This window comes from Euleptes europaea, chromosome 12, assembly GCF_029931775.1.
Source record: "Euleptes europaea isolate rEulEur1 chromosome 12, rEulEur1.hap1, whole genome shotgun sequence".
NCBI lineage: Eukaryota > Metazoa > Chordata > Lepidosauria > Squamata > Sphaerodactylidae > Euleptes > Euleptes europaea.
Window position 1 is genome coordinate 705,122 of NC_079323.1, and position 10,979 is coordinate 716,100.

At 51.1% G+C, this 10,979-nt stretch overlaps 2 protein-coding genes across 2 annotated transcripts; both read right to left on the reverse strand.

The window, feature by feature from the left end:
• Nucleotides 1-2,790: 2,790 nt before the first annotated feature.
• On the reverse strand, nt 2,791-3,744 carry LOC130485566 (olfactory receptor 52B2-like). Its single transcript, XM_056858782.1, has one exon. It carries the CDS (start codon nt 3,742-3,744, stop codon nt 2,791-2,793), a length of 954 nt encoding a protein of 317 aa, XP_056714760.1.
• A 5,889-nt stretch (nt 3,745-9,633) lies between these two features.
• Nucleotides 9,634-10,587, reverse strand: LOC130485024 (olfactory receptor 52B2-like). The gene has a single exon (XM_056858138.1). It carries the CDS (start codon nt 10,585-10,587, stop codon nt 9,634-9,636), a length of 954 nt encoding a protein of 317 aa, XP_056714116.1.
• Nucleotides 10,588-10,979: the final 392 nt, after the last annotated feature.

Genomic DNA, 10,979 nt, shown 5'->3' on the forward strand with positions numbered 1-10,979 from the left:
GCCTGGCAGTCACTCAGCCACTGAGAATTACCCGTCTTTCTCTCTCTCCTTCTCTCGTACATGCACTCCATGCCACAGGCAGGAATGAAGAAAATTCCCCTGGACAACTTTAACCTTATACAGGTAGCATACCAATTAAATGAGGACAGCTTTGGAGGCCTCAGCTATAAAGTGACAGACAAAATGTCCAATTCACATCTTGTTCAACAACAAGAAGCAGCATTGAGAGGACGATGGACGTATTAGACCTTCAGAACTAGGGAGCTGGTCAAGTTAGCTGACCCAGATATAACATCTGGCTGGTGAAAGGGGCAGTCCGTCACAAGGGCTGTTCTGTGGTACAATTCCTAACATGGATGTGCATTCAGGAAATAATAATCCCTTTTATCGGTTTAATATAACGGATCACTGAAAATTATATTTGTACTCTCCAAAAATCTTAGATAATGACAATTTTTTACACAAGACGGGAAAAAGTAAGAGGAGCAGGAGGAGAAACTTAGTTGATAATCTAAGGGACAGGGTCATTTTCCAACCAAGGTTTTCACAGTTTTCTGCTAAAAAGGATAGTCCCGGGGGCCATTTATGCTTGGTAATTAGCAGCGTATTCCAAGCTGAATTGCCTCACATATTTGTTTGAGTTTTTCACAGTGAACCGTTGTTCAGGAAGTGACTGCGAAGCCGGCGCATACCAGCTTCACATATCTTAAGAGTCCCTTTAACGCAACCTTTTATGTTTGCTCCGCCCCCACACCTAAGAATCCCCTGAAGGAATCATGCAAAACGACAGCCGCACGATAGCTGTGCAAACAGTCGTTGGCTAACGGAAGGAACAAAGGAGCAGGCGAGTGGTGGGGGGTGGAATTTATTCTTTTGTGTCGGGACCGTGAATAGTCATTTTAAAGGTCTCATTTTTAAAAAGAGCTTTGAGCGAGCTTCAAAATTGACCCTGCATAAATGGCCGCAGTCATTTTTTTGTACATGTCACTTCCACTTTCCACCACTCTTTGCATTCTCCCCACTGACTTGGGAAGGGCTTTAGTGGTTATCTAAGCTTTCCGATCCTGATTGCTTTCTATTCTGTCTGCCTGCACAGGGACAAATGTCTTGCTTGGCATGCTCTGAGGACCGGTGCTGCGGACTGGGGCAGGGGGGGGGGAATAGGGATGGAAGGCAGGCCACACTCGATCCTTCTCTCCAAATACACAACAGAATTAACTCCTTCAGGGGAAAGGGTTGGAAAATGTTGCTTGTATGCTCTGGAAGGCAGGTTGGGTGCTGAAGAGTAGACTGGGGAAGTGGGGAAACAGAAGCAAATTATTATTTCCCACAAAAGGCATTTGTTGGTTTGCAGTTACTGTTTTCTTACACTGTAAGCCACTTGGAGTCCACTGGCACCCAAAATAAATAAATAAATAAATTAAATAAATAAATAAATAAAGGGGTTCGGTGCTGCCAAAAAACCAAGGCTGCATTTCAATGTCTTCCGGTCCACATGTTCAGCAGTGAATCATCAGACGATAACCAGCTGCATGTCACAGCTGGCGACACCTTCCTCCAGTTGCAATCTCATTGTCTGATTTGCGTTTCCTTTCCTAATTCAGTCCAATGTAGCATTTTCATGGAAAGGATAAACCTGGAGGGGAGGGGGAAATCACGACTGCCTGATCTTCCAAATTGAAAAAACAACCTGCATATAGAAAGCAGAGGTGGCTAGAACTCTCCTTCCTGACACGCTAGTTTTCTATGTGAACAGAATTCTGTGTACAGAACAGTATGCAGTCCCATGATACCCCACTACTAGGTGCCGCCCGTCCTGGTGGGGTCCAGGAACACGAGGAAGACTTTTGTGAAACTTCTAAAAGTTTGACAGTACAAAGAAAAGGAGCTGACCTTTGCAGAGGGAAGAATGTGTGTGTAACAAGGGCCTGCCGGTGGGACCTGAGCAGGGGGTCAGAAAAACATTTGCAGCTAGAAGGGAAGTATTTCATGGGCTTCTGCCGATGTCTGGGACTCCTCTCCAGCACCCAGCAAGGCTGTGGAATTCAGCTACGTGGAGACCAGCACGTAGGCCTTTGAGTGAGCCGCAGGTTGAGCGTTCCCCTGGAATGGCCCAGGCATCTGCTGTCCCACCTCTCTATTAGGCCCCGGTAATGGAAACGGGGTGAGTCTTCCTGTCACCCTCATGAACAAGAGGAGAGACCACGGAGGCTGCTGTTCTTACCCCCCCCCTTTCCACTTCCATTCATGAACATCACAACGCAGACATTTCAAAATGCTCATGGATTGCACATGGAATCCATGGAAACAGCGGGCTGGAGTGGAAAAAGCTCTCCAGGATGTTTAATAGTTGCTTCAGTAGCGAAGCACACAGTTGACAACTACGCAGGTCACCTCGCAATATAAGGCTGACTTGACCATCTGGAGCTGGAAGATGGTGGCGTGTCAGAGAGCCTGGTCGCATCAAAAGGAACAGCCAGTGTGCCAACAGAGCAAGTGGAGTGACCCTTTGTGGGCATTGGCCCTTCCGGGCACCGCTGGACTGGAGGTGGTGGTGCCAGGCAGGGAGCTGGTTAAGGAGAGTGTTGAACCTGTAGGGTCCTCCTCAGAGGCCCTGGCTCTCGAGAACCTGGAGTCACAAACAGTTTTCAAAGCAACCCTGGACATGGAGGAGGAGAAGGATAACCCTGTGATTCCAGGGTGCTCTGAAGTCCCATTCCCCAGGAGTCCACCTTCCCCTCATCAGAAGGAAGATTTCATCCCAGAGGCTCCCCACGTGAGGGTCTCTGCTCAGGTGCACCATGTCCCTCCCGCCTTTGAGAACATGTGGGTGACTCGCTCCCGAATCTGCCTCGTTCTCACCCCATAGACAATGGGGTTGAGCATGGGGGGCACAATCACATAGAAGTTGGCCAACAGGATATGGATGCAGCTGGGGACGTTGTGGATGAAGCGGTGGGTGAGGAAGGAGAAGAAGGCGGGAAAGTAGAACATCATGATGACGCACAGGTGGGAGCCACAGGTGCGGAGAGCCTTGAGGCGGGCCTCCTTGGACGGGAGCCGGAAGACGGCCCGAAGGATGACCACGTAGGAAATGGCGATGAGCACCAGGTCCAGCCCAGAGGACAGGAGGGTTGTTGTGAAGCCGTACCAGATGTTGATGGTGATGTCTGCGCATGCCAGTCGAGCGATGCCCATGTGCTCGCAGTAGGTGTGGTGCATGGTGCTGTGGCCGCAATAGGGCAGCCTCTTGAGGAGGAAGATGGTTGGGAACATGATGCACACGCCCCTCACCAGCACTGCCACCGCCACCTTCCCGATCATGGAGGGTGTCAGGATGGTCATGTAGCGCAGGGGGTCGCAGATGGCCACGTAGCGGTCAAAGGCCATGGCCAGCAGGATTGAAGACTCGGCGATGAAGCTGAAATGCGTGAAGAACATCTGGGCAATGCAGCCATCAAAGGAGACCTTCCTGGATCCAAACCAGAAGATGGTCAGCATTTCGGGCACCGTGGCCGTGGACAACATGAGGTCAGCCACAGAGAGCATGGCCAGGAAGAGGCACATGGGCTGGCGGAGGGTGTGGTCTGTGGCAATGAGAAAGAGGAGGAAGAAATTCCCAGCCACCGCCAGGACATACATCAGGCAGAAAGGGACAGAGATCCAAATGTGAGACTCCTCCATGCCCGGGATGCCGGTCAGGACGAAGGTGATGGGGTCAAAGTTGCTGTGGTTGAGAGCCATCTGAGGACGCTGGGATCTCTCTGCCTGCAGGCCTTGGGCTCCTGAGGAGAGAAAACAAAACAGACCCCAGAATAAGTCATTTTCTGGCCTATCACAGAGAACCAGTCTGGGAGGGGGGCTCCACATTTCCTTAAGATCTGGGGTAACAGTATGATTCTTGGCAACAGAATGGAACAGTCATTCATCCAAGACTGGTTGTAACATCTACCAAAGCAATCATTTGGAATAATCAGGAGGGCCCACATACTGACATGGAGACCAAATTTGCCTTTTTTACAGCGAGCCAAACATTACAATCATAGAGTTGGAAGGGACCACCAGGGTCATCTTGTCCCACCCCCTGCACAATGCAGGAAATTAACAACTACCTCCCCCACACACACCCAGTGACCCCTACACCATGCCCAGGAGATGGCCAAAGGGTTGCCAACTGCCAGGTATTAGCAGGAGATCTCCTGCTAATTCAACTGATCTCCAGCCGATAGAGATGAGTCACCTGGAGAAAAATGGCCGCTTTGGCAATTGAACTCTAGGGCATTGAAGTCCCTCCCCTCCCCAAACCCCGCCCTCCTCAGGCTCCGCCCCAAAAACCTCCCGCTGGTGGCGAAGAGGGACCTGGCAACCCTAGATGGACAAGATGCCCTCCCTCTCATGAACTACTGGCCAGTCTTGTCCTAGAAAAAGGAATCTCATCCCCCCCCCCCAACAGAAGAAGAAGAAGAAGAAGAAGAAGAAGAAGAAGAAGAAGAAGAAGAAGAAGAAGAAGAAGAAGAAGAAGGTTTTTATATGCCAACTTTCTCTACCACTTAAGGAAGAATCAAACTGGCTTACAATCACCTTCCCTTCCCCTCCCCACAACAGACACCCTGTGAGGCAGGTAGGGCTGAGAGAGTGTGACTAGCCTAAGGTCACCCAGCTGGCTTATTGTGGAGAAGTGGGGAAAGCAACCCGGTTCTCCAGATTAGCCTCTGCTGCTCATGTGGAGGAGTGGGGAATCAAACCCGGTTCTCCAGATCAGAGTCCACCTCTCCAAACCACTACACCATGGTAGCTTCTGCCCCTGACCTCAAAGACCATCTCTCCCCATTAATGGCCACTCTGCCATGAATAAGGTTGCCAACAGATTTGGGGGTGGAGCCTGGGGAGGGCAGGTATCGCAGCAGGGTATAATGCCACAGAGTTTGCCTGCCAAAGCAGCCATTTCCTCCAGGGGAACGGAACACAGGAGACCGGTTGTAATTCCGAGAGATCTGGAGGTTGGCAACCCGAGCCGTTAGGCCCTGCAGGCAACGCTGCACAGAGAGAAAGAGCCTGCTTTTTGACATGGCTTTGACACTGGAGGAGGGCAGGGAAATGTGTCACGGAGGTATTTAGGCAGTTAATGTTCTGTACAGCTTTAAGAATGATTAACTAAATAATTAATTTTGGTGCTTCAGGCGGTCCTAGCCATGTCCCAGGAAAATACCCAGGCCACACACTCTGCACGCCCTCCCCTGCCCCCACTTCCGTTGCCAAAAGATGTGCAGAATGAAGCCGGACTGGCAACCTCGAGGAGCCCCAGAAGTCCCTTAGGAGGAGCAATGAAAAGGAGGGACTCACGATGTGGGGAAGAGGACCAAGACGTGGTTCCCTCCAGTGAGGATCACACTTCCATCATGAGATATCATAAATGAGCCTGTTTTCATTGTCCCCCATAATTCATTGGCGCCTGCCATGGAACCGGGAGGAGTTCCAGGGTTGCCAGGTCCCTCTTTGTCACCAGCGGGAGGTTTTGGGGGCAGAGCCTGAGGAAGAGCGGGGTTTGGGGAGGGGAGGGACTTCAATGCCATAGAGTCCAATTGCCAAAGTGGCCCTTTTCTCCAGGTGATCAGCTGTAATAGCAGGAGATCTCCAGCCACCACCTGGAGGTTAGGTAACAAAAATTCACCGATACTGTAAATAAAAGTACTTGCAAAATAACAGTCACAGGCTCACACAAAGTATCAAAAATGCAATATAATGGTGAAATACAAAACAAGCTCAAAAAGTACTAGTGACAATGATACTTCTTTCTCACCCGTGAAGGACTTTACGGTTTATACTTATCCTGGAGTTTGCTATTGAATTGTCTGTATTACCAGAACGTGATCCTAGCATCAGCTACTGCTAGGCTGTTATAATGAGGCTGTTGTTGATATATGTTTGTTTGTATATGGTCATTGTGCATTGTTGTGTATCATTGTCACTAGTACTTTTTGCACTTGTTTTGTATTTCACCATTATATTGCATTTTTGATACTTTGTGTGAGCCTGTGACTTATTTTGCAAGTACCACCTGGAGGTTGGCAATCCTAGTTCCAGGGCAGTTTAAAGGGGCTGTGGCTCAGTGGAAGAGCCTCTGCTTGGCATGCAGAAAGTCCCAGGTTCAGTTCTCAGTGTCTTGAGTTTAAAAAGGATCAGGTGGCAGGTGATGTGAAGGGCCTCCACCTGAGACCCCAAAGAGCAGCTGCCAGTGAGTGGATGGCGCCTGGGGGGCCTGGTTCAGTCTCAGGCAGCTTCTTGTGTGTGTGTGTGTGTGTGTGTGTGGGTCGAAGCGTTTGGACCTCTGCCAAAGCGGCATGAAAGAGGCTCAGCCTGGCCTCATCAGCACCTGCGGGCGGTCCAAGTGCTTCACTGATCATCATTCGACAAGATGAAGCGGGCAAGGGGAGCCGCAAGGCCGTCTTGCACGTGAGGCGCAGCTCCCCGAACTGTATTTCGGCTGCCCCTGCATGGAAGTCCCTGCTGCAACTGATGCAGAAGAGGCGGAAAGAGCCCCTCAAGTGACTGGGAGACAAGATACCACCATGAGTCAGAGCGGAAAGCACCAGCTGGGACACCAGCCTTGGTCAGGAGAAGCCCCTTCTGCTGACCAAGAGGGGCTCCGGGTTTTTCCTTCTTTAAAAAAGATAAAATGGAAACACGAACAAATGACGGAGACCCCCCTTCCCCACCAATGAGACACGGGAGGGGGATTGGGGGTGTGTGCACAGCATGGAAACAACTCTGAGAATCTTGTTTTGATGTCAGCAGATTAAGACATGATCTTAATCTTGAGAGATTAATTTTGAGAGAAGTGGAGAGGAGAAAGATTGCTTAACACCCATTAATGTTTTTGCTGCCCTGATATCCCGATAAAGCTTGACCTCGTCAGACCTCACCAGCTGAGCAGGCTCAGTATTTGGAAGGGAGCCCACCAAGGAAGGCTCTGCAGAGGAAAGCAATGGCAAACCGCTTCTGCTTAATCACTTGCCTGGCAAAACCTATGGGGTCGCCATAAGTCGGCTGTGACTAGATGGCACTTGACACACACACAAAGCCTGGCAAGCAGAGATGTAGCAGGCAAAGTTTTCCCTGTTGTCTCACCTCCATGACAGGACAAACTTCACTGGTTCCATTTCTGCCTGCCAGGCCCAAGAGCTGGGAGGCGCTGGGAACGATTGCATCCAAGAGCAGAGCAGGAAAGGGTGGCACACAACCGTCGCTGCTCTGGGTAAAACCCCCAAAATCCACCCAAGAGGCTGTCAGGGGCTTTATGGCATGTGTTTGCCCCCACACTTCACAACCCTCCTTGCAACCCATCCACACCAGGGCCAAAAAATGGGGACGACCCCTCAAAGAACACACCCACACCCCATTCTAAAGCCACTTGCTTTTGAAGTGCTGGTTTCCAGATCTAGGATAGCCATTTAAGAGATCAGCTGGGGGGGGGGGGATCTGAACAGAAGACCCTCAAATGCCCTTTAATTCTGGCTGACTCACCGGGACGGTCCTGCAGTAGGAAAGGAAGAGACGGCTCTGCCAGCCAGCAGGAAGCCGCCACACTGGCAAGGATGGGTTGAGATGGCTGGACCGCTGGCAGAGAGAGGGCACAGCGGGTATCCCTCTGCTCTTAACCCTTCCAAGCAGGGAAGAGCTGCAAGGGGGTTGTTCTGAGGCCTCTGGGACTTCCTGGTACCTGGGCACATAGGGGGGTGGGTGGGCAGGCCCATTAAAGATTAACAGGCCATCGCTCGGCTTGACTGAGCAACTTCCTCCCCCCCCTCCACATTCCGGGACATTCTGAAATCTCCCTGGCAACGTCAGCCTTGCCCTGAACCCACTGGCACCGCCCATTAGTGGTCAGAAGGGTTGCCAACCTCCAGGTGGAGCCTGGAGATCTCCCAGATTTATAACTGCTCTCCCAGCAACAGGGATCAGTTCCTCTGGAGGAAATGGCTTCTTTGGACGGTGGGATCTATGGCATTATGCTCCGTTGAGGTCCCTTCCCAAACTCTGCCTTCCGCCAGGCTCCAACTCAGATCTCCAGGAATAGAATAGAATCATAGAGTTGGAAGGGACCACCAGGGTCATCTAGTCCAACCCCCTGCAAAATGCAGGAAATTCACAAATACCTCCCCCCCACACACCCCAGTGACCCCTACTCCATGCCCAGAAGGTGGCCAAGGTGCCCTCACTCTCATCATCTGCCTATGGTCACAGAATCAGCATTGCTGACAGATGGCCATCTAGCCTCTTCTTAAAAACCTCCAGGGAAGGAGAGCTCACCACCTCCCGAGGAAACCTGTTCCACTGAGGAACCGCTCTGACTGTCAGAAAGTTCTTCCTAACATCTCTAGACAGAAACTCTTTGGATTTAATTTCAATCCGTTGTTTCTGGTCTGACCTTCTGGGGCAACAGAAAACAACTCAGCACCCTCCTCTCTTTGACAGCCCTTCAAGTACTTGAAGATGGTTCTTGTATCCCCTCAGTCTTCTCTCCAGGCTAAGGAGTTGCCCAACCCAGCTCTTCAGTCCCTCCCAAAACTGCTTGTGTACCTGAGACCCACAGGACAAAAAGAAACATGATGAGCAGGGTCATGCTTTATTGGCCCATAAAGGGGGCTGCAAGCTTTCAGGTCAAGTAGAACTCTTTGACAGGCAGAATGCATAGGCAGACAGGAGCAAGCTAGGGTTGCCAGGCATGGCTTGGCAGCTGGCCACCAGCAGGAGATGGTGGGGCAGGGACATGAGGGGAAGTTGCCGACTTTGGCTAGGGTTGCCAACCTCCAGGGAGGAGAGCCTAGTGCTGTGCTCCCCCCCCCCCTGCCCTGAACGAGAGTAGGGTTGCCAGGTCCCTCTTTGCCGCAGGCAGGAGATTTTTTGGGCAGAGCCTAAGAAGGGCAGGGTTTGGGGAGGGGATGGACTTCAATGCCATAGAGTCCAACTGCCAAAGTCACCATTTTCTCCAGGTGAACGAATCTCTGTCGCCTGGAGATCAGTTGTAATAGCAGGAGATCTCCAGCTAGTACCTGCAGGTTGGCAACCCTAAATGAGAGGCAGACATTCCTATGGATCAGACAAAAACAGGGGATGCTCTTGGGGAATGCACTGAGGTGGGGTGGATGCTAAATTGCTCCCTCCCCCTGATGATCCCACCCTGCTTCTACAGCTTATCCCTTCCCTACCCTGGTTATTTCACAATCAGAAGGCTGTAATTTTGTAGGGTTAAAAGCATGCCGGGAAGGGGGAGTTTCATGGGACAGGGGGCTCACAAGGAGAGGATTAATCTGATCCGTCATTCCCAGACACAAATTGCACGCGCACACACACACATACATACACACGCAAACATGTACTCATGCACCCATACACTAACATGTTTACCCAGATGAGCTTTGGAATGCAGAACGTGGTATCAGCACCTGCAAGATGCCTGCACCATAACCTGCAAATTTGGCCTCCCATTGGGAAGAAAGGCAGGGTATAAATGAAGTACGTAAGTATATAAACACATAAACCCCCCCCCCATTCTCCAGAATAGTCTTATTCACTTTAATGTGGCGACTCTGGAGTAAACTGGACTGCAGGCTCAACCTGCACTGAGAGTGATCAGTGTGATTTCCTAGTCTGTAAAAACATCCGAGCCACCCGCTCCCGGATCTGCTTGGTTTTCACCCCGTAGACTATGGGGTTTAACATGGGGGGCACGATGGCAAAGAGGTTAGCCAGCAGGATGTGAACCGGGCGGGGAATGCTATTCACAGCAAATCTGTAAGCGAAGATGGAGAAAAAGGCCGGGACATAAAACATCAAGATGACGCAGAGGTGAGAGCCGCAGGTGCCGAGAGCTTTGGCCCGGGCATCTTTGGATGGGAGCCGAAAGACGGCCCGGAGGATCAAAACGTAGGAGACGGCAATAAAAACGGTATCTGCTCCCGTGGTTAAAAGAGCTACCGTGAGGCCGTACCAAATGTTGAGCGTAATGTCTGCACAGGCCAGCCGGACAATTCCCATGTGCTCACAGAACGTGTGGGAAATGACATTGGGGCCACAGAAGGGCAGCCTCAGTAGGAGGAAGGTCAGAGAAGCCATCAGGCAGAATGCGCGAACGGCTGCCGCCACTGCAATCTTTGCTATCCGTGAGGGGGTCAGCACGGTGCTGTATTGCAATGGACAGCATATGGCAATGTACCGGTCAAATGCCATAGCTAGCAAGATGGCTGACTCAGCTACAAAAAGGAAGTGTATGATGAACATCTGGGTGACGCAGGCCTCAAAGACAATCTCCTTGGCATTGAACCAGAAGATGCTGAGGGTTTTGGGCATGGTGGTGGTGCAGAGCACCAGATCTGAAGTAGCCAACATGGCCAGGAAGAGGAACATGGGCTGGTGAAGGCTGCGCTCCTTGATGATGATGAAGAGGAGGAGTCCATTCCCTAGGAGCGCAAGGATGTACATGGAGCAGAACGGGACAGAGAGCCAGGTATGTGCATCCTCCATGCCTTGCACACCAACCAGGATGCATTTGACTATTGTGAAGCTTGTGTGGTTGGCAGCTGCCATGGTGGGAAAAGGATCCTCCCCAGGAGCTTGGCCAGATAGCCCTGTGAAAATAGGAAGAAAGGAAGCGTCATGGACAAAATATAGGTTCATAGATTCATGGAGTTGGAAGGAATCACCAGGGTCATCTAGTTCAACCTCCTGCACAATGCAGGAAATTCACAAATACCTCCCCCCCACCCCCAGTGACCCCTATTCCATGCCCAGAAGATGGCCAAGATGCCCTCCCTCTCATGATCTGCCTAAGGTCACAGAATCAGCATTGCTGACAGATGGCCATCTAGCCTCTTCTTAAAAATCTCCAGGGAAGGAGCCCTTACCATCTCCCGAGGAAGCCTGTTCCACTGAGGAACTGCTCTAACTGTTAGAAAATTCTTCCTAATGTCTAGACAGAA